This window comes from Leuciscus leuciscus (assembly GCF_965113295.1).
Source record: "Leuciscus leuciscus genome assembly, chromosome: 21".
Lineage (NCBI taxonomy): Eukaryota > Metazoa > Chordata > Actinopteri > Cypriniformes > Leuciscidae > Leuciscus > Leuciscus leuciscus.
In genome coordinates this window covers 21,728,095-21,751,486 of record NC_138745.1, presented here as the reverse complement: position 1 = coordinate 21,751,486, position 23,392 = coordinate 21,728,095, and the positions used below count along the sequence as shown (strand labels likewise).

Below are 23,392 nucleotides of genomic sequence, written 5' to 3'. Positions count from 1 at the left end.
ACAGACATCATTATCATAATGCTGTGGCCACAGATGTATAAAACAGCATGCCGTTTGAGGCCCCTCATGATTAAAGTCATAATTAAACGGAAGTAGTAATCTTTTTTTTTTATATTGTGACGTACATCTTAGTGACACAGATAAACGAAAAAGAAAAAATATAGGGCTCTATGCTTTGGTCTTTGGATGGATGGAAGCAGGTCTGAATTTGCAGTTGATTGTAAGAAACGGGCAGGTTTATGTCGTCAAAATTATTAAAGTTGTCTGTTTCACTGGAAGGTCGGGTTTGACATTTCGATTAAGAATTGTGAGGTAAAATAAATAAATAAACGAAACATATGCACAGAATGATTTTTCACAGTAAGGTAATAACATGGATTTAAAAATAGGGTGAATTCAACCTGATCTCACAGGAAAACATTACTATGTTATGAATTTGTATGATGTGTATCTGTTAAGGGACCCAATAAAAGAACTCTTCACTGCCAAATATTATTTCTGTAATTTTTTTCAGACCCCGTGAATTTAAGCAGCTGCCTTGAGTGCGCAAAGACAGTACTCAATGCTTTTATGATGAGATATGCTGCCTGAGAGCTGGCATAGATGCCGTCGCTGTCTCGTGGGCCAAAGGTTTACCTGGTTCCCCCTTCAGGCCAGTGGAGGATCACACCTATTAGAGATCAGCCGCTCACGATGACCTCAGGCCCCCCGCGGGGTGCAACCCTATCACAGCACCAATCTCTCTGACAGATGAGTATACTGCTGCACCCCTCACACACAAAAGCCCCAGCATTGAAGTCAGAAGAGAAAAATCCCCCTCAGAGGCTTCTCGGCTTCTCTTTTGCTCTCCTCCCTCGCTCCAGTCGTACATTCCCTCTTGTTTGATGTTGTGTGAAAGCGTGAACACAGAGCTGGGAGATGTTAACGGGCTGCCAGGAATCAGAGAAGGTGTGAGAGGTGAGTCTTTGTATAAGAGGTGCCGAGAGTCTTATGTTAAGATAACTTGCGTTGTCTCGCTGCCTTTGATGCATCACATGGGTGCGTCACTGCACTGTCAACTTTGTCATGGAGTTGACGTCATAACGCTGATGTTTGTGTCCGTAGGTGAAAGTGGAAGTGTTTAAACTGCTGCACAGGTAAACATTACATGTCTCTCTGTTATATAATATTCAATACTACCGTAATCTATGGTAAAATTGTCAAACACATCCCTTAAAGCAGTGGTTCTCTGCCTTTTTTTGTCCATTGTCCAACTCAATAATCAAAGGCCCCACATAAGATATTTCCGCCAGTATTTCTGCTGTAGTTATGACAGCACTGCTTGCAACGCCATAAACTGGGAATGTTGATATTTTAAATTAATTAAAAAAGATTCAAGAATAATTCAAATTCAGTATAAACATAGAGTCAGTAAATACAATATTTATTGAGGGGGAAAAAAGACCTGACCTGACATTTTTTTCTTGAAACTTATTTAAATATATTTAATATATATTAAATACAATTCTTCTATATTTCGTGTGTTTTTAGGAGTTTAATCTGATTGATTTTTGATGTAATTAAATCATTTTTATACATAATCAAATGAGGTCCCCCAATGGGCCCCGAACCCCTAGCTGAGAATCATTGTCGTAAAGGGATAATTTACCCCAAAAAGAAAGCTTTCATCATTTACTCACCCGCATTTTATTCTAAACCTTAAACTCTTTACTGGGACACAAAATATGTTTTTGTCCACACAATAAAAGTCAAAAGGGTCCAAAACAACATTTGGTGCCCAATGACTTTCATTGAATGGACAAAAACAACAACAATGAGACTTAAAAAAATAATAAATCATTTGTTTCATTTAAGAAAGATAGTCATACTGGATTGGAATGACATGAGTGTGAGTAAATGATGACAGAATTTTCGTTTTGTAGGTGAACTTTCACTTAAAGGAAGAGCAGTGAATCTAGTAGGTTTTTCTTTGCCTGTATTTATACTGTGTTTGTAAGCTCCACTGTTTTCCATCCAAGAAGCTATGGTTACAGTATGGCATTTTTATAGTATGTCATTCATTTACTCCACCATGTATTATTCCTATCAGTTTAGATTATTATTTTGAAAGTGTCTGACAGAAACCCCAACCCCTTACATACAGTAGGAACTTACTGGAAGCAGAGCCTGTTTTCTGCTATGTTTGCTGAGTGAGTAAGTGGCATAATTACACATTTGCTTGCAGTGTAACTGTCCATTAATCTCTCACCCATGTGGATGATTAGTGTGTTGGTGTGTGTGTGTGTGTGCGTGTTGTGCTGAATGGGGGATCAGTCTTTCTCGGCCGTCTACAGTGTTTCAGGTAGACTCCTAATTAGATGTGGATGTGTTTGGTTTAGTTAATTACTAAACCGCATGCTTTGATACAGACCCGAGCGTGCTTACATTGCATGCTTCACGTCCTTAGTGATCTGTGGTTTGTTTGTTTGGGATGTGCACTATTGACTCTGAAGTGGATGAGAAGAGGAACGCGTCAGTGTGGAGGGATTGCAAATGCTTAAATACACACCAAAACCGTTTTGAGGAAAGAAGGGTGCGGCGACACAACCGAGTGGGGAATACAAACATTGGGTTGATATGAGTTGCTAATTTGTCTGCTGGAATCTGCTACTGCAAGGAGACACAGTGAAGCTTTAGAGTCTAGCAGGTGCTTGTCTGAGCAGGTTTAGGGCCTCCTCTAGCCTTCAGGTGTTCTCGCTCACTTTCCGTGCTTCTGGGTGGGTGGTGACTGCAGCGCAAGATGAAAATAATGACGCAAGCATTAATGAGCCATTGCAAATCACAGCTACAAGGATTATGAAGTGAGGGAATTCCTCTTTTACACAAAACAGAGAAATGTGGTCTTTTGTCATTGGCTGTCATTGGCTAAAGATTAAAGGGATACCCACCCAAACATTAAGTCAGTGTTATGAAAGTCATATTTAATTAAGACTGGGGTTGTCATGATAATAAATAAATTTGTTTTTACAGTTTAATTTAGGCTTTTATTCACATATAAAAACAAAAAAGCATAAAAGTAAGACCCATTGTACTTCGTTAAAGTATTAGTTCACTTCAGAATAAAAATTTACCCCCACGTCATCCAAGATGTTCATGTCTTTCTTTCTTCGGGCGAAAAGAAATTAAGGCTTTTGAGGAAAACATTCTAGGATTTTTCTCCATATAGTGGACTTCAATGGGGTACAACCAGGATACAACGGTTTGAAGGCAGCTTGAAAGGGCTCTTCGCGATCCCAGCCGAGGAATAAGGGTCTTATCTAGCGAAATGATCGGCCATTTTCAAAAAAAATAAAAAAATATATACACTTTTTAACCACAAATGCTCGTCTTGCACTAGCACTGTGATGCGCAGCGCATTACGTAATCACGTTGAAAGATCGCACGTGTTCCGGTTAAAAACGACAAAATCGTCAGACATCGTTGTTTTACCTTATATTTATGTATTTTTTTTGTAAATGCCGTTTGACTTAGTCTTTGCATGTTCGCTTTATAAACACTAGGTCGGTACAAAGGCATGACCTTTCAACGTGATTTGTGTGACACATCACAGCTAGTGCAAGACGAGCATTTGTGGTTAAAAAGTATATAAATGTTTTTTTTTATTGACCGATCATTTCGCTAGATAAGACCCTTATTCCTCGGCTGGGATCGTGTAGAGCCCTTTGAAGCTGCATTGAAACTGCAATTTGGACCTTCAAACCGCTGTATCCTTGTTGTACCCCCAAAAAAGTCCACTATATGGAGAAAAATCCTAGAATGTTTTCCTCTAAAACATACATTTCTTTTCGACTGAAGAAAGAAAGACATGAACATCTTGGATGACGTGGGGATGAGTAAATTATCAGGAAATTTTAATTCTGTAGAGAACTAATCCTTTAATATGAATATTTTCTATATTGATTTTTCACAAGTGTTTTCCCACATTTTGTGTTTGTTGTGTCTGTGTTGTGTTTTACAGTTGAAGGAAATGTCCAGAAACTTATGGATAATGTCCTGGCAGAAAATTACCAGTACTGTTTATGTTTTTCTACTGATTTTTTTCTACAATGCATTGAGCAGTGCACATACATAGAGCACATCAGGTAAATGGAAGCACAAATGTACTTGTATGACATGCGAGAACGTATCTTACTGGTTCTCACGCATCGAGCAAGCACATTTGAGCTTCCGGGTACCATATTTGATGTGCTCTATGCATACGAGTTGATCACAGTTTATATGAGAATAAAATTAAATCTGTTCATCATACTGTAAAAAGCTACCATATCTCCAGAAGACTTGGATTAAACCTCTCAATTCAAATGTATTTCTTTTATGATTACTTGTTTTGGTGGAATAGACTTTCAATAGAGGGACAGAATTTGTGTTTTTTGAAAATTAACAAGTCATTCAGGTTTGGAATGACTTGAGTGTGAATAAATGACAGAATTTTTCATTTTGAGAACATAGACCAAAAAAAACACACAGTAAAAGCCAAGTACAATCAACTTGGATGTTTGTCATTTCAACTTAAGTTATATTAAAATGACTTTTACATTATTTTGTTGAATCTTGTATAGCTTATAAAATGAAAATGGCTTACCTTATTTTGATGAATTAAAGAAATGTAAAAACATATGTTGTCATAACTTATTGATCATAGTTTTTACAGTGAAGTCTTTAGAAGCCGTACAACAGTTTTGAGTGAGGAACAAACTGAATTTTAAGTCATTAATTACTGAAAATCTTTCGCCCTTGCTTTCCTTGGCATTGTTCATGAGTGAAGTAATGATACCTGTGGCCAGGTGCAAAACAAAGCCACTATGTAAGACTGTCTCTTAAAAACTAGTCTGACCAACTAGCAGTTAGTCAAGGGATAATCAGTTTTTTGTTACTATAATACTATGCTATAATTCAGTTACTTTTTAGATTCAAATCTAAGATCTAAGTATAAATGTAACTGACTTAAAGTCGGCATGAAAAAGTTGTGATAGTCTTTTCTTCCCTATTGTGACGTATATGCGAGTGAAACAGCTTCTCGAACAAGAAAGAAATCCAGGGTGGGTGGGACTTGATTTTGTCCATCAGGAACTGATTGGATCGTTGTGGTTTGCTATTGATGTGATCTCATGTGAGTTACAGCTTGTCCTGTTTTCACGCCAGCAAACACATTATCAGAGAAGAGATGTCTTTGCATGAGGGAGAGGAAGTTATCTTGATTAAAGATTATGAGGGCAAATAAATTATGAGGGTATATGAATAAAACATTTTTTTTTTTAAATAATGATGTGCATGGATAAATTATTTATAATAAATACTGCAATATTCCATAAAAAAAAAGGAAGTGTCAGTTTTGATTTCATGGTGACTTTAAAAAAGTTATGAGCACTCTCAAAGAAAAAGAAAAAATAGATGACTAACTTTTAAGACTATTCTGCAACCAGCCACTGATTTATGAATAATAAACCTTTCTTTTGGATTGAATCAGTTGAACCAGTTTATAAAACTGGTCTGAATGAATAGTTTGTGAATCAGACTGATTTGATTCTTGGGAACTCACTGACAGTAACAGTGTGTTTCTTGTATAAAATTTACGGATATGATTCATGTGCTAAGTTTTCTAAAGAATTAAATAGTACATGAATTATATGAGCAACTTTTTTTTTTTTTTTTTCATTGTGCAGTTGTGTCCTTTTGAAACTTCAGTTCTCATCCATTGTAGTTGCATGGAAAAGAGTGACCAGCACATAAAAAAAAAATAAATAAAAAAAAATCCCTTTTCTGTTCCACAGAAGAAAGTAAGTCATGCAAGTTTGATTCATTAAATGATGAATTTTCAGAACAGAATTTTTTTAGTTTATTTGGATAAACTATCCTATGAAGCCCTCCACATGACATGTAGGAAAAAAATTATAGATATCGTGGCCACAAATTAAGAATTCGTTCTCTTGTTTTAGTAAATCGTGCCCATGATTTACTAATTTGTTCACTTGTTTTTGTAAAATTAAGGGCCATGAATTAAGAATTTGTTCCCATGACCATGGCAAAAACAAATTATTGCAAAGTGGTCACAATTTAGTAAAACGAGGGAACGAATTATTGTATCCTGCGCACAATTGACTTAAAACGAGGTAATGAATTAGTCAAATTTGCTGACATATTAGTAAGTCGTGGGAACTAATTCTTAATTCGTGGTCACGATATACATATTTTTTCTCCACGTCATATGCAGGGCTCCGTACTAGACAAAACATATTTTCATGTCATTCTCCAAATGTTTTTCAGCTCTTCACCAGCTTCTCCAAAAAAGTGGGAGATGAGGCACCTGTCTATGACCACACTGCTGAGTGTTCTGTTTTTGTCCAGAGGCAGAAGAAATAAGAAACTCTTTGAACTTGTGAGTTTGTGACATCCGACCCCTTGAGCTCTTGAGGTTGATGCCTTGTTAAAGCTGTGTTTGAGTTCATTACAAGGCCACAGCTTTGGCCTGCTACCTCAGGCCTCAGACAGGTCAGGGAACATTCACCACACATTCCTGGCCAGCTTCTGCTCCTTTTGAGAGCTGCTTGGAGATACACTGAGGTGTGTTTAAATGAGAGATCTTCACATTTAGGCTGCTCGTTAGGACACTCTCATATCTCATCACACCTTAGATGTATATCACTTCAGTGATCACTCCCATAAAGCATCACTGCCTGTCAGAGCAGCATGAGCTCTATCACTACTTTGACTTCTCAACAGGAGATTAAAGTCATGGCTTAGTTAAATCCCAAACGTCGGTCTAGATCAACAGCATGTTTAAAGATCCTCTGTATTATTATGTATGAATCTCTGCCCTTCCTCAACTCATACTTGACATTTTAAGACAGGAAGATAAGAGATTTTTGGAAAATAACACATACCTTTTTGTGTCAAATGTATGGAAAGCATGTGTGCCTTAGGCTGGATGACCGAAGAGAGGCTCGGAGAGAGAGAAATGGGGAGGAGAAGGATTAGAGAGAGAATCACCCTGTCATAATCAATTCCTCTTTTGAATGATGGAATATTTGTGTAATTTTACAAACGCCTCCAATTTATCTGTCAGTAATATAGTCCACAATTGATAAATTTACAATTTCCCATTGGGTAATTCAGTGGGCCATACAGTATATTCTCCATTTCAGTGACTTGTGGAACATTACAGTATTTATGGAAAGTATCGCTTTAATTTTCAGAATCATATTTGGAATTTTATCAAATATTCCTAGTTGTATCTATTTCAGTTTAATTATATGCTGCTTTAATTTTGGTCAGTTGCCTTATTATGACCTGATATCATTTTCCACTAACTTAAAAAAGCCTTGAGAGAGAGAGAGGGAAATAGAGAGAGAGAGAGAGAGAGAGTTAGCCTGAGGATGGGGCTTTTCCTCATTCATTCTGTCAGAACAGGAACACAAGCTCCATCAACACAACAGTTTGGGTTTTTTCCCGCCACAATTTTGATTGGCATTTCAACTGTTCTGGGCTTTTCAGATTAAAAAGATATTACCCTTGAAAAATGTTCAAACCTGTTTTCAATCTCTTTTCTGTTCTGTTCTTAATGACACCCCGTGTATCCTTGCTAGTGAGCGGCGTTGCACTAGAGCACAACAACGCACTGCAAATGTGTCATTGATTAATGCATTGTTGGGTGTCTGTTTCTGTGAATCTTTCGTAGGAAGTGCCTGCACCATTGCCTAATACTAACAATCGAAATAACAGATGTTATTTTATGTTGTTTATTTCAGTGAATTTGGAGAAATGTTTTTCAGCACACTTTGTGAGCAAAATCAACTGAAAGCTGCAAATGCTAGCTAGCTAACTTGAGAAGCATACTGAGAGGACAACAGGTACAAGTTACAAGCATGTGAACAACATTCAAAAATAAAAACCATGATATCCACCTGTAGGACTGCGGACACATAAGTCAAAGCAGCTTCCAGATAGTAAAACATATAATAGATATGTTTAGATTCTCTTTGGCTAAGACTTTACTTGCTAACTGCTTAGACATGTTTTTCATTAATGTTATTGAAGCTTATAATGTTTGTCATCCTGTAGCCTATTGAATAGGCTATTACTTGTAGGATAAGTTGTAATGAGAGTGGCCTACACGTTTTTAACCAATCAGGAAACTTGGCCAACCAGAGAACGTTCTCTGCCTTGTATACTTGTAAACGTCCTCCTGACTTTCAAATGCCTTTTTTCCAGCAAATTTTGTATGAACATAAAAATATTAAACAACTGAGGCATAAACTAAACAAATTTCACAGACATTTGACGAGCAGAAATGGAATAATGAGTCCCTGCACAGAGTCAGTATCAAAAGTATCAGTCAGTATCTGATGTGTCCACCAGCTGCTTTAAGTACTACAGTGCATCTTATCAGATTTTCCAGTTCTTGCTGTGAGATGTTACTCCACTCTTCCATCAAGGCACTAGCAAGTTCTCAAACACATCTGGGGGGGACATGTGGTTAGACGTGGTTTAGCACTGCAAGGAGGATCAGCTGTTCTTCCTGTCTCACTGTAGCTCTGTCTTAAGCGTCTTACATTACGGACATTGTAGTTTATTACTCTGGCCACATCTGCAGTACTCGTGCCTCCCTGCAGCAGGTCTATGGCATGTTCACACATGGGCATCTTTCTCCTGGTGTTTTTCAGAGTCAGTAGAAAGGTCTCTTTAATGTCCCGAGTTATTGGAACTGTGACTTTAATTGTCTACCGCTTGTAAACTGTTAGTGTCTTTTAAGGACTGTTCCATAGGTGCATGTGCATTAAAGGTAGGGTAGGCAATTTATTTTATAAACACTTTGTTATACTGGTTGAAACTCTCTTCACATCCTGATAGCGATCAATAATGGAAGTGGTTTGAATATTAAAACATGTAAATATAAGTTTGTCCAATCATTGCATTCATTCATTGCATATTGCATGCAACATGTATTTCCATACCTCCGTACACCCTGTTCGTGCTGACATCACACTTCATCGGCGTGTTCAGTAAGGCTACGCAGAGTTGTAGACAATGGTTCCTCCTGAACCAAAACATTGAGCTTATGCTGCGTTAACGTTAGTCGTAACGTAATTACGAGATTGCAACCCATGACGTTATACCCGGAGCTGTTCATGTCCTCAGACTCGGATTTATGCGTTGCCATGTCATCACTATCAACGGCGAAATGAATCTGCAGCAGTTAGGTGGTACAACTAGAGCCCTGTAAGTTGTTTATGTTAATTATTATTGTAATGTTATGTGCTTTGAGACATGAGGTAATTTAATGTTGTCTCTCCCCTCCTGACGCTTTGCAGAATCTGCTGTGTGCGTTCATGTGTTTTGAAGGAGTCATTGCTTTGGAGACGCTTTAAAGGGAGGGTGGGATCTTATGCTTTCAAAGCTAGCTCGCTATTACTAGCCTGTCCGAAATTGCCTGCCATACATTTAATTGTTTATGGTTCATTGAACAAGCATGAAAAACATTATTTAAACCTGACATTGGGTTTGACTGACATGTCTTTGCTGGGCAGGGTGTAGGAGAGAAGAAGTGTGGTTAAAGGGATCGGTGTGGTCTAATTCAGTGTTTGCTTGTCTTACCCCTTAACCAAGCTTAATGCAAAGTTTGGCAAACAATTCTCCTGTCTATATGGAATGAAAAACTGTAATACAATCACAGCCAATCAGAAAATATTTGATGTTTAATGTATAACTTACAGGATAGATTTGGACCAGTGTGATATCACGGGGTCATGGCTTCCCAACTCAAAGACTGGTCAGAACTAAAACTCTGATTTACATGAAAAATGTTGTTTTGAGAGTTGTTTGTTTGAAAGTTGTACAGTAAATATGTACTGCACATGTACACGGTACAATATTTTACTATCAGTCTTAGGTGTAACGCATTACAAACACTAATCATGTAATCAGATTACTTTTTTCAAGTAACCGTGAAGTAATGCATAAAATATCGGAGTTACTTTTTCAAATAAGTAATGCAAGTTACTTTGTTTTCCCTTTTATTGACTGACGCCTCTCCATGTTGAGAGAAATTGTGAGTAAGTGCAGAGGTGTTGTGTGCGCTGTGTAAACATGATGGTCATTGTAGTTCTAGACTAAGGGCCCTATCATACATATGGCGCAATGCAGCACCAGGCGCGACGCAAGTGATTTTTGATATTTTCAGCCCGACGCAATTATCATTTTCATTTCAATAGCAAATGCATTTGTGCCCATTTGTGCGCCCATGGGCTTCTGGGGCCTCATGTATCAATCTTGCGTACGCACAAAAACTTTGCGTATGCCAGCTTTCACGCTCACGGTCGGATGTACTAACAGTGAAATTAACGTGAGAATGTGCGTTTCTCCACGCCAATTTCATGTCTGGCGTACGTACATTTCTCATTGTTTTTGTCTGTTGGCGACTCTTACAGTCAATGAAGTGAAGTTGCAAACATTACACAACGAATTGTTCTACAAGTCTATCGCACCACCACCTGTGGGAAGCATTGCTATTAATTTGCAATTTATAAAATAATTGACATTGTCACACGAGCCTTATGGGAATATTCTATCAATTATGCAATTAAGTAAGAACATATAAAAGCATATGTAAATTGATACAACCCTTAGTCTATAAATAAAATAAAATAATATCAAATATAATATAATATAATATTAATAAAAATATTAAATATAAAATATTAATTAATATCAAATATAATATCAAATAATATATATATGTATAATAAATATATAGAATATATAGAATAATATATATATATAATATATAGAATAATTTATATAATAATAATAATAATAATAATACCGCATTGACGGCATCAGCCAAACTCTCCCACTCATATTTTTTTCCTTTTGTTATTAATTCCAGTGGACAAAGTTCCAAAAAAAAAAAAAATTCTCGTTTCTACCTCCAATAGTAGCACCTCCAATTCACTTTCTGTAAAGTTTCGTTTCTTGCCGCTTGCTTTAGTCATTTTCTTACTGCTTTCTTTTGCCAAAGTGGACTCATTACCATTTTTAAATTGATTTAATTAAGGGAGGAGACTGGGTGGGGCGTAGTGCTCATGCATGTGCGCTCAATTTGACGTTAATTGGGATACGGTAACAACGAGAATATGCGTGGGATCCTTCGTACGCAGAGATTCACACATCTGTTTTTTTTTGTGCGTACGCACATTTACAGCTTTGTCCGTACGCAATGTTTTAGTATGAATTCAACGCAAGTCTTTGTACATGAGGCCCCTGGTCTGAAAACGAGGTATGTTCAGGCACATTGTTGGTGCGTTGCTATTTTGAGGCAACTGAAATAGACTCCGCCATTGACCAACTGAAACATGGTCTAAAGTCAATGGCGCAATATTTTTTTTAGAGCTCGTCAGTAATATGCGCCTATAGGCGGGTCCACAACGTGCGCACACTTTGTCCCGTCATGGTCCATTAATTTCCACGCGTGCGCAACTGGCTTTTAAAGGGAATGGGAGATGAGACTCTAATTGGTTTATTGCACGCTATACCCAAAACACACTAATTACTCATTTAGAGAATAGGGACCATACGTCGGGCGCGCTGACCATTTTTCCCGTTGTTAAACTAGCAAAAGTGCATTCGGACACGCCCTAAGTGCATGCGCTTAGATCGTAAAAATCGTTAAAATAGGGCACCTAAATGTGAGCATGCATTTACTCATCTCACTTGCACAAAAACAGATTCAGTATCCATCAAAAAGAATAAAAACTGTGAAAGGCAAACTCAGAAATATTAAGCAAACCTGCAATAATTAAATGTGTTAAATAACACAAATATACTTTATGTATTTAATCTGACTTTATTAACCAATGTCTTTGCTGCTGACCTTGGATTATCCAATTCAACCATAATAAGCAAAAATGACTTTAGATAAACATCAGATAAACATGTTTTATTGCGCAGGAAAGTGTTTAACTTTCTTCTCCTGTCTCCTATTCTTCTTCAATCTAGAATGGCAGCACAGCTGAAAGGTTTGTTTGAGTTGCGCCCTCTACTGTACAAGCGTGAATTAGCATTTTCTTCAGCCTGGGGCTTATTCATTTCACCTTTGGTGTGAAAGGGCCTTTACATTTGCCAGAAATATAACTTTTTATTTATTTATTTTATTATAAAAACAAACAAGCAAGCCCCACTCATGGTGAGAAAAAGTAACGCAAAAGTAACTAAACTCATTATTTTCCAATTAGTCCCTTTTTTAGGGAGTAACGCAATATTATGACGCATTACTTTTAAAAGTAACTTTCCCCTATGCTGTTTACTAATTACATCAATGTATTAGTTTAGCCTTGGTTATTTAGGACTAGATTGCTGAACAGTTTTCCATTTTCACTTTGCTGCCAAAGTACAGTTTTAAGAGGAATGGTTTAGGCGTTTAATAAAACATATATCATGCTGTAAATACCCCTGAAATCCATCTTAAGCTCCTGTTATGAAACATAGTTGGTTTCTAACTTGTCCAAGCTGGTCATTGGCTACTCAACAGGCACCCAAAAAACAGCTAGACTTCCTGAAGCTGGTTACATCTGCTTGAAGCTGGTTTGTTGTTAATGACCAGACTGAACCAGTTACCACATAGCAAAATACTGCCAGTTGACATTTTTTGTACCGCTATTGTTGCAGTGCCTCGAAGTGAAGGATAGTGTGATAACTTCTGTTGTCATTAACTCTGGCCTAAACCTCAGTTCTGAGACTGCTGGCCTTGTGCTGCGGAAACTACTGTGACGTATGGCTCCGGGGCTCTGTCTCCGGGAGCTGCCGCCTGTCACTGTTCAACTAGCGGAGCTGTCAGGGAGCTAGAAAGCGCTAACAACTCTGACTCCACCAGCACTCCCTACGTAAGCGAGCTGACACTTTTGATTAAAGTTGTGATGTATTACACAACTCCCTAAAGCCCTTCTGAGTGAACTGAGATGGACGTAGAAGTTTGGTTTTCACCAGAGCCAAGATGGTTTTTCCAATTCCATTCGGAAGCCTGACCAAACATTAGCCAAATGTCAAAATGTGGTAGCTACAGACTGGGCAGATAGTATGTCTAATGCACTTTTATTGTTAAAATATATTAAAAAAAAATTAACCATATTTTATTCTAAAACTATACAGAATTATGAGATAATTGCAATCTCGCTTAGTGAACGAATCATTCTTCAATTGGATCTTTTCAGTGAATCTGTTGATCCAGTTAACAAGGCTAGCCTGAATGATTCAGACTTCAGAAATTCTCCTTTTCTGTTCCATGGAAGAAAGTCATTTGGAACTACATGAGGGTGAGTAAATGATGACAGTTTTTTTTTTTGGTGAACTATACCTTTAAAAAAACCTCTCACCACTTTTTTTCTCTCTCACACAGACACACACCAGCCAATCTTTATCTGTCTCGTCCACTGTCACTATTTAAAATGTGTGTGTGTGTGTGATAGGATGACTCCAGAGATAACCTCAGGTGGTCTGGATGATCTAGAGAACACAGGTGTAGTCCGTACCCATTCATCATCGAACCCTGAATGAGAGTAACTGTGCGTTTCTCTTCTTAATCCAGATAATAAGGCACCTCTGTGCATGGCTGTCAGTCATATTAAACCTCTCTCTGTGCCCTAACAAGCAAATTGCAAATTGTCGAAACTGCAACATGACGAAATATCAGGTAATGAAAAAGTAATCAAAAACTGCTTGGTGGGGCAGAATTTTGGACCAATGAGATTTCACAATAGTGAAAAGTACAAAAGTAGATGGGACAAAAACTGTGATTTAAATGGAATTTACATGGCTTTTATCATTTGTTTCAATTTATTTGTGTTTGTCACTTTTCTACAATATAGAAATATTGTTTGGAAAAAAACCAACGTTTTCAGTCTTTCTACTTCAAAATGTCTAATTTAATCAAATGTGTCATTTTTGTAATTATTTTAGGTTTTTTTTCCCAATGTGCCTAAAAAATGAGCCTCCACTTCTAGAAAAAAGTATTAGTGGGGTTCAATGTAGAACCCTAGGGCTCTTGACTCAAATTTAAAGAACCTATTATACCAAATGATTGCATAATCCTTTCATGTTTAAAAGCTTATTTATTTTTTCCCCCTACACTGTAAAAAGTGATCAGTTGACTTAACTTAAAAAAATGAGTAAACCTATTACCTTAAAATTATTAAGTAAATAAACCATGCGTAATTGAAAAAATTAAGTTATGTATTCACATAACTTAATTTTTTCAATTATGCATGAAGTTTATTTACTTAATAATTGATCAAGTATGTTAAATTCATAAAATTAATCAAAATAACAAATGAATTAAAACAAAATTAACTGATTACAATTAATTCCAATTTGTTTTCCCTTAATAGGAACCCCATTGTTCTATATAAGAAGCACCTGACACAAGCCTCTAAGTTATAGAACCTTTTCTTCAAAGATTGTATACGAGATTGCTGTGGCACAATACTATTGCTATTGGATTTGCTACTGATATTGAACCGATACATTTGAAAAGTAATACTGGGCTATCTGTTTCACCTTCCTTTTCCTAAGTGGCCCCCATTATCTTTTCACACTGAATTGCAGCTGGTGGATTTTCCTGCGGTATCATTAAAGCAGTGACACCGGCTGACATGCAGGGGTGGTGGGGGGTTTGGTATGAAGGGTGTATAATGACATTCCTCTCTCGCAGAGATGAGTCAAGTCCCATTGAAGCCAGCAGGAGACCGGAGCAGGTCAGAATGCTTACTGGCCTCCCGATGCTGTCTCCTTCATGCCTATTCTCTTAAAAAAAATAGTTTTCAGAATTTTAATTAATTCAGAATTAGAGTTTTATGTCAAGTGTTTGTGTATGTTTCCGACTGAAAGGGCTCTTTCTTTCTGAGGACTAAGAACGAAAGCCTATGTCCTAAAATCCGCATATAGGCTTTGTTGCAATAACAAAAAGAGCAGCTTAAAACCATATTATATGTAGTTTTGCTCAGCTATTTTGCAACTTTATAAGTAGATCTATTTTTTTATGGTAAAAAGTTGGATTGTGCACAGAATGCCATGTTAAATTATACTGATTTCTAAGGAAATATTGATTTATAATTTCATTAATGAATGTTATTAATTTGAAGAAATTTTAACATCTCTAATATTATGGTTTTGCACAGTTCACTTCCGCTGTTTTGACAGGTACTTTAGATAATAAGAGCTACTGAAAAGTGTTTCCAGGTCAAACCGTGACTTGATCATCTGAGGTCAGGCCTCTTCTGTAACCAAGCTGAAGTTTTGATTGATAACAGATGAACGACGGTGCAAACAGCCAGCTGGATCTGAACGGATGGTGGCTTTTTGCGGTGCTGTTGTGGGAAGAAGCCACAAAAACCTTGTTCCTTTCTGTCTGGTATTTGGAGTGACTGCTGATTGTGTCTCAGCTTGCTCATCATCTGTAATGCATGTGAAATTGAACAAAGCTAGACAGGCTGATCGCTTTCAATAGCTCTCCCTGCTTAAGACTGAGCTTAATTAGTTCATCTTGAGAGGATAAAGTCAGATATTAGAGGCCTGGTAAGCTGCTGAAACAGATTAGGCTAGAAACTGGCCTGATTATTGCAACACTGTTCATCATAGATTTAAAGTCCATTCAAATGTGAAGGGATTAAAAGGAGAGGATCTACCAGGATGGAATAAATTCTCACTATAAGACACAAATACATTTGATTGACTCCTTTAAAACAAACGAAAACACACTATCATATTTATTTTTAAAATATTAGATTTTTTATTTAAATCAGGTTTATTTACATTGCTACTAATAATTATTTTATTGATTATCATATGAATTATTATTTTTAAATGAAACTAAGTAAAACTAAATTTGTCAGGGAATAACTGTTATACAAATGTATGGCTGCATCATATAAAATCACATGTGACCAAAACACAGATTTTGAATGTAGACATGAATAGACACTTTATTTGATCACAAAACATTGGTTAAATGGGCATATTAAATCACTTGTTTTGAAAGTATGCGTAGATTTTAGTTTATTTAATCTCTTGGTATTGATATTTCACCTGCTACATTTTCTGTTAATCCATTTCTGTGCTTTTTTTTAGGACCACAGGTTCGCTGATGCCATTCAGACTCCTTCAGGTAGAAGACAAGAAAAGATGACACATCTACCCATTTACCTGCAGCCATGCATCACTTTCTTTCTCACGCTCTCACTTTCTCTCCCCTCCACTTTAATTTTACCTAAATCAAAGAGGTTATGCATTGTCGGCGGGTGAATATTACACCGTCGGTTAGAAGAAACAGCTGCGGGTCACTGACTCGAGACTCCTTTGCTCTTTGTCAGTTTCGTCTGGTGGCACTAAATACCAGTATATGAGTAAAGCCACGCAAATAATAATGCTTCAGCCTTGTGGCCTTTGTGTGTGTAAGCATATGAGTGCGACTGCATGTTTGGCAACCCTCGCTCCATAAACGAAACCAGAAGATGCTGGTGGTTTGGAACGAGAGTGCAGCGGGGACCACATGCTAACTGGGACTACTAAAGCACATTAGTTCTGACAAGTATTGTATCATAAGCCAGGGGGGCTTTTGTCGTACGCCTACACAAATATTTTTGCAAAAAGACTCATGTTACAAGAGAACCCTGTGAGGTCAGTGGCATTTTGAGGATGGGGTAATTAGTGGAACTATGACATATCAGCACCATTCGGAGGTAAATATGATCCCTGCTGAATGTAGCGAAATCTACCGAACATAAGTACTTTAACAGTACTAGCATAATGTCAAGTTGGAATAATATCATTTGAACAAATGGAAATACATACATTATGAAAATTGAAAATGTATTCAAATATATGAATCATAAATTCAAATATTTTATATATCGTTTATAACATTCTGCAGGATTAAAGTTAATTATTGAATTTGTTCTGAATCGGCTGAACTCAACATATCAAGAAAAATGAATGAAGAATTTTGATTATAATTGTTAAATAAAAGGATTTCACTTTAATCTGAATTTTTAATGCAATCTGATTTCAAATGAATAAACTGAAAAGCAACCGTATATCTTTAATTTCAGTATGCTTCATTTTGCTATACGTTTTATGGATTATGCTGGAAAATAAGGTTTTTAATGGAAAGTTTATTTGGAGAATTTCTTTGAACAGGTTAATAGACAATCGTCGTATTTTAAATCACAAATATGATTATAATACACGGCAAATTGATTTTTAGAGAAAAATAAATGTTCAAAGCCACTTCATGTTTATAGTGTAATGATACTTAGGGTTAAACCCCAATGAATTTATTGAGACCCAAGCCAAGGGACATCCACACTAATTCCCCAATTAACACTCCTAACACGGCTGGAGTGCTGAGGCTATTAGCGAAGACAACAATATCCCCATCCAGAAGCCTGCTGGCTGACACCTTAACCTAACCTTATCTCTGACAAACACGCTGCATCTATTTCACAACACTCCGAGCTTCAAAAACAGCCTATTTTCAACATTCAACGCAAATGGAGCCGAGCGAAACACGGCAGTGAGGAAAAAGACAGGCTAGCATTTCCGTCCCTCCAGTGGCTGAGGTTAAGATTCTTTGGACTGAGCCGAGAAGCTTTTTTCCACGCAGTCAACTGAAAGTGTTCTGTATTTACTGCCCTCTGAAAAATGATCACTGACCAGCATTCTCCCTCAGTGCTACTGGAGAAAGTGATGCAGAAAGTGGGGATCGTTGCTACTCACCACCAGATGGGATAGCCTCCAAGCACCCGAGAGCTGGACAACCACATGCACATGAGATATCCAACCAGGTACAAATCCATGAGGTATGTCTTGTGTGGATGGAAATTGTCTATTGATCAGTACATAGAATTCCTAGAGAGGGGTGGAAAAGTCCCAGCAGGCAAGTCTTAAGGAAAAGATGGATGCTTGAGAGATTAATTAGAAATTTTGGGGTTTCAAAAAAAAATTCTCCAGGGTTTGCTGCTTCTTTGAGTTGGGTGAGGAAAGTGTGTGTCTCCCAGTAGTAGTTAGGAGAGTAAGTGTCTCTTTCACACACTCGTACACACGCTCCTACTCGTCCTCTGATTCCCTCCCTCTCACTGAGGTTCTTCCCTAAGGTACATATCTTTTTCTCTCCCCACTTTTTTCCCCCTTAGGATCATCAGGGCCAATATTAGAGAGAGAGTGAGAGAGAGAGAGAGAGAGAGAGAGAGAGAGGGGAAAAAAAACGACAAGAGAGGTTTGGAGATGTCAGCTGGCAAGCCAATCACAGAGCATGGCCTTAGGTTATGCAAAAAAAAAAAAAATTATTATTCCTGCCCATCTGTCAATCATGCACCACCCCCTGGTAATGTAGCAAAGAAAGAAAGAAACAGAGGGAGAAAGAGAGAGAGAAAGGAGACAGGGAGGGAATAAGAATGAAAGGGTGTCAGGACTGAGTTTCGGAGAGGTAGATTTGTCTTATTAAGATCTATATTGTCTGTATTAACATCAAGGAAACCTAGCTGTGCCAGACTCGGGCCTGCCGCTCGCCCGGTGACTGCTTCAGGGAACATCGTCTCTGTATTTAAGCACGCCGTACCCCGAACTAATTGTTCCGAATGTGTGTGTGAGCACATACATTCACACACGTAGAGAAGAATTTTGTCTTGGAGAATTTTGATGGCCGCGTCCTCCCCTTGTGATGATGGGACACAAAAGGAACACAATAAAAAGCCGTAAAAGGTGGTGTGGCAGGGCCAGGCATGCAGTGTTCTGTGCCCCAGTGGCCCAAAGGCAGCACATTTTACATAAACACTATTGTCATTCGGAATGGGCTGAGGGCAGACGACGCTGAGAAAGAGACACAGCACTAAAAGATGACAATGCATTCTAATATAGCCTCCGTCTCAGATTGACCTAAAATGCCAGGACAGAGGTGAACTGACAATGGTTTCAGGTATAAATACTGGAGACCTGGGGGGGAAAAAATCATATAAATGAGTTTTGTGTCAGTAAGCATTTGCGGTTTTCCATTTAAAACAGCCTTGTTGAACTAAAATGCATTGAGTATTTTTCTTCTTTCATCTTTTTTGTTGTTGTCAGACCTAAAAAAATAACAACAGTTTAGAGTGACACAATTTGAATACCAGAATTTGAATTTAAGAAAGAATAATTTGATTGAAAATCAAAGAAATTGGAATAAACTAGAAAATAAAATAAAACTAGAAAAGAATAGCAAAGGCAAACTGATTGTTGGCTTGAAAATTGATTCCTGGGAAGTTTTGAAAAAAGCAAGGTTTGAAGGTTTATAAGCCTTACAGTGCTAGACAGAGACAGACAGACAGACATACATACAGACAGATAGATAGATAGATAGATAGACAGACAGACAGACAGACAGACAGACAGATAGATAGATACATTCATTCATTCATTCATTCATTAACTTTTGGTGGAAGAAGACCATGTTTAACTTCTTTGATTTACAATTCAGCAAATTCCTCATCCTTTCATTCCAAATCGAATTCCAGTTCAATTTCCTGTAGGTTCTGGCCAATTCACTTCAAATTCCAATTCAAAATAAAAACGTTTTTCACATAAGTGCCCACCTCTTTTCCAGGAATGTCTAACTTGTGTTATTGCCCAGTATTCTCTTGCTTGGATGTTGTTAGATAAAACTCTCTCCTCCAATCCGGCGATCAAGGACTGAAGCCTGTCTCTCTGCTGATCATCTATCTGTCTCACTCACAGCAGGGACATGGACTGTGCGCATCCACCGCAGGAGCCGAAGAGAGACACTGACAGCTCTGACCGAGGTCTGGAGGTCATATTTCCATTGCCCCTGTTCTTTGCCTTTATTCTCCCACATCAAAAGGGTCAGAGCTGCACTGCAACTACGTTTCGAGGCATGACGGGTTATTCTGATACCTTAAATGTTCATCACAAACTATTTGTCAGTGTTTCTAACATGATGCATCCTTGATCTGATCAGATATGAACCTGTTGGTTAGATTGCAGGTTCCATAGGCGTTTAGCATGTTCTGTGTTCCTGACATCGGGAATAAAGATCTGCTTTCCATCAGCTGTATTGTGCCTAGATCAGCGGTTTGATTCTGCATTCTTGAAGAGTGACAGACGTGGACCTGCTTGCCAGGATCGTAATTTACGAGCGGAGGCGAGGAACGGTCTGCGGTCGGCATCTCAACAACACTGAAACCACGTTTCTCAGGTCAAGGCCGTAAGGCCACGACACAACGGACGGGCTGGAAATGAACTTACGATTAGAATCTCAAGGACTCAAACCCCAGAGTGCACCGCGATGGTGCAAAACCAGGACAAAAGCCAGAGATGCTTGACATAGCTTCAGCACAAACAAGGCCGTTCCCTCCAAGCATGGCCATTGTGTTTCAGAGGAAGTCTTGATTCTCGTATCAATCGCACTTAATGAATTTACTGAAGTGGGCCCTAGAGCATGGAAATGAAATGCACTAGCAGATCAATGGGAATAAAGAGACTCGCCCGGAGCTTTGACCTCTGGGTCAGGAGTCTCTCATCCTCCCTCATTAAGTCATGTTTGTGGACACTCCTGCTTTTTATTAGGGCCAGGATAATACATCACCCTACACACCCACAAAGTAGCCCTTATAATCTGGGAAAGACACCCTTTTGGCTTCCTGTGAGTGGACAGAAGATTAAAGCTATTGCAAATGACATAAGCCAGTGAGTTAAAACAGGAGCAACATGTATGTTACACCATTAAGGTGCGGTCACAATCACTGTGAATTTTCGCAGGTGGAATCCAGACATTTCAGTAGGAATCTATGCAATTTGGGAATTTCACTTAAGAGCGAAATATCTCCCTGCACAAATTTTGCAACCGGTTCCAATTGGTCACATGGAATCGCTGCGTTGACCAGCAGAAAGATGCTCGGTTTGAAAGTGAGTTCGCTTTGAGTTCTGCTTCATACATCACTACAGTAGACAACAGACCTTTTTTTGCCCACGAAATATCACAGAAAATTTGCTAATGTGACAGCACCTTTAACATTAGCATTAATCCGTATGTGTTTGCTTGCTGCATTCGCAGGGAATGCAGAGACATACACAGAGGATCCCTGTGGTGCAGGTTTCTAAGGCGACCCGAAAACGGCCGTAACCAGGTCCGGCTCTTTCTCAGGCTTTCCTCAAAGAGGGACATGTGCAGACCCCCACTATCCCTCACACACACACACACACTCAATCCGGACAGTGTGGCCGGACACAGGCAAGCAATAAAACCTGGATTAGCGGAGTGTTCACACATAACACTAGAGCGAGAAAGTTTCTTAACACGCCCAAGCCCACCCTCTCCTCACACACGTCTCTCCTCTCTTTCATTCCCTCCATCTCTCCTTCTTTTGTGTCTGCGTCTCTCCTCCCTCCTCTTCCTTTGCCCCTTTCTCTTCAGAATTTCATTGTTTGTTATTACCATGTTAGAGATAAAGGAGGTCTGAGGAATTAGCTTGTTCTTACAGTTGCAGAGAAAATCCGCTTAAGCCCGCAACCCCCAAATTTGCGGTACCCAGAAGCCCCTGCTCTCGGGATTTAACTAGAATGCGTATCTTTGTGGTAGGGGGAAAAAATCATTTTGTAAGGTGCCAACGGGGCTGAGATGGAGCAGTCCGACCCGTCTCCGGGCCCCCGTCCCTGCATCATGTCCTGGAAATGAGTGCATTTGTATAATATCACTGCTTTTGTCCCTACTTTGTAAGCTGGGGACAAAGCCCAGACACTCCTCCACCCCTCTCCGCTCATCCCCCCCCCACAAACAAACCTTTTTCATTAGAGCAGCAAACACTTTCTCCTTCAATAGCCCTGATACTACACATCATCCCCAGCATCTCTGCAGGACCCGAGCGCTTTAAAGCGCCTCTCTTCTCTCAGGACACAGAGCTCGCTTAATTAAACCGCACTTAAGCCGGACAAAAGGCTTCGTGCAGGTCTGGGCGAGCCCGCAGAGAGTATTCATGGCCGTCGTAAAGCGAAAGCCGCGCGAGAGAGAGCTATATGCCAGATACTTTGTTCACACAAGATGAAGAGTCAACAGCCACCCCCACGCCATTTCTCTCCTAATAACCACCTTTAGAAAGGCTCCGTCCCTGCACAATGCTTCTCCGCTCCCCTCCTCTCGCTCTCAATCACCCTCCAGGACAATGCCTAAAGCTCCGCAGCCCCCCAGGAGCCTCGGCCCCACAACAGACACCTCTTTTATTGAAATTCTTTGGTGTTCTAATCCTCAGCTTCCTCTATAGGACAATAATGGAGTGTCAGTACTTTAGCTTTTTCCAGTGTGGCTATCATTAGACCGGCTTGGGTCACAAGCCCTCTCTTCCTCCTATCTCAGGCTTGAAATTATTTTTGACTTGGAGTTACTGAAGCTCGAAAATGAATACATTACCAGGGCATACTGCATACGAAATAATAACGGGTACTGTTATCCTTGCAAAGAACGTTGTCTGGCACACATTCTAAAGCAAATATCAAATCAGACATGAGAAGCATAGACCATATTTATTTTAAGAGTGCAACAGTCCTAACCCCAGGCCCCAGACTAAGATATTGGAGTTTTGAATGAATGGATTTTTTTTAAAGGGTTGTGGAAATAATGTCACATACTGTATGTGTTAAATTTGACATTTGGGGATTGAAGGTTTGTCTGTGTCAGTCTAAAAAGTAATGTCAAGTTTTCACAGGATTCAAATGAAACGCAGAATGGAAAGATTCTTAACACGGTTTCATTTTCAAGGGATGAAAATGAAAATTCTAAGGTTTGTTCTCACATGTCAAGCAAATAGAGCTGACTTCCGTGTTTACCATAGTCAGTCTGTGTATGTGCGCTGATCATTTTTTGTGTGTGTGAATTAAATCTGTTAATCGTATAACAATTGTGTCTCTTCAGAAGACTGCTAAACTGCTCAATTCATATGGATCACTTTCATGTCTCAAAGGACTTTTTGAAGCATCAAGGTTTTGGTGGAATGGACTTTCAATGGAGGGACAAAAATTACATTACATTAAAAATATATGTATGTGTGTTTTGAAGATGAACAGTAAATAGAATGGTCATTTTTGGGCGAACTATCCCTTTAACACTCAGATGACAGTGTAGCTGGACATCTTAAAAGGCTATTTTATGTAACAGTTATTAAGATTTCGTCATCATTTACTCACCCTCATATATCCAAAAAGCACAATAAAAGCACCAAAAAGTCCATATGATTTGTGTGCTATATTCCTTCTTCTGAAGCCATACAATGGTTTTGAGAGAAAGTCAGAAAGTTTTCATCTCCTCTTGTTAGTTTATAGAGGAAAC

At 38.6% G+C, this 23,392-nt stretch overlaps 1 protein-coding gene across 3 annotated transcripts in view; it reads right to left on the bottom strand.

The window, feature by feature from the left end:
* Positions 1 to 23,392, bottom strand: part of wnt3 (wingless-type MMTV integration site family, member 3) — a 38,044-nt gene extending 14,652 nt beyond the window's left edge. Inside the window, exon 1 of one of the 3 annotated variants that reach the window (XM_082152299.1) lies at positions 23,251 to 23,392. Coding sequence is in view for 1 of the 3 variants with exons in the window: in XM_082152297.1 (XP_082008423.1) it covers positions 17,800 to 17,879 (80 nt within the window). In the remaining 2 variants the exon portion in view is untranslated. Of the gene's footprint in view, positions 1 to 6,920; positions 9,901 to 17,799; positions 19,159 to 23,250 lie in introns of those variants that run through there. The other 2 variants (XM_082152297.1, XM_082152298.1) reach the window with 2 other exon arrangements.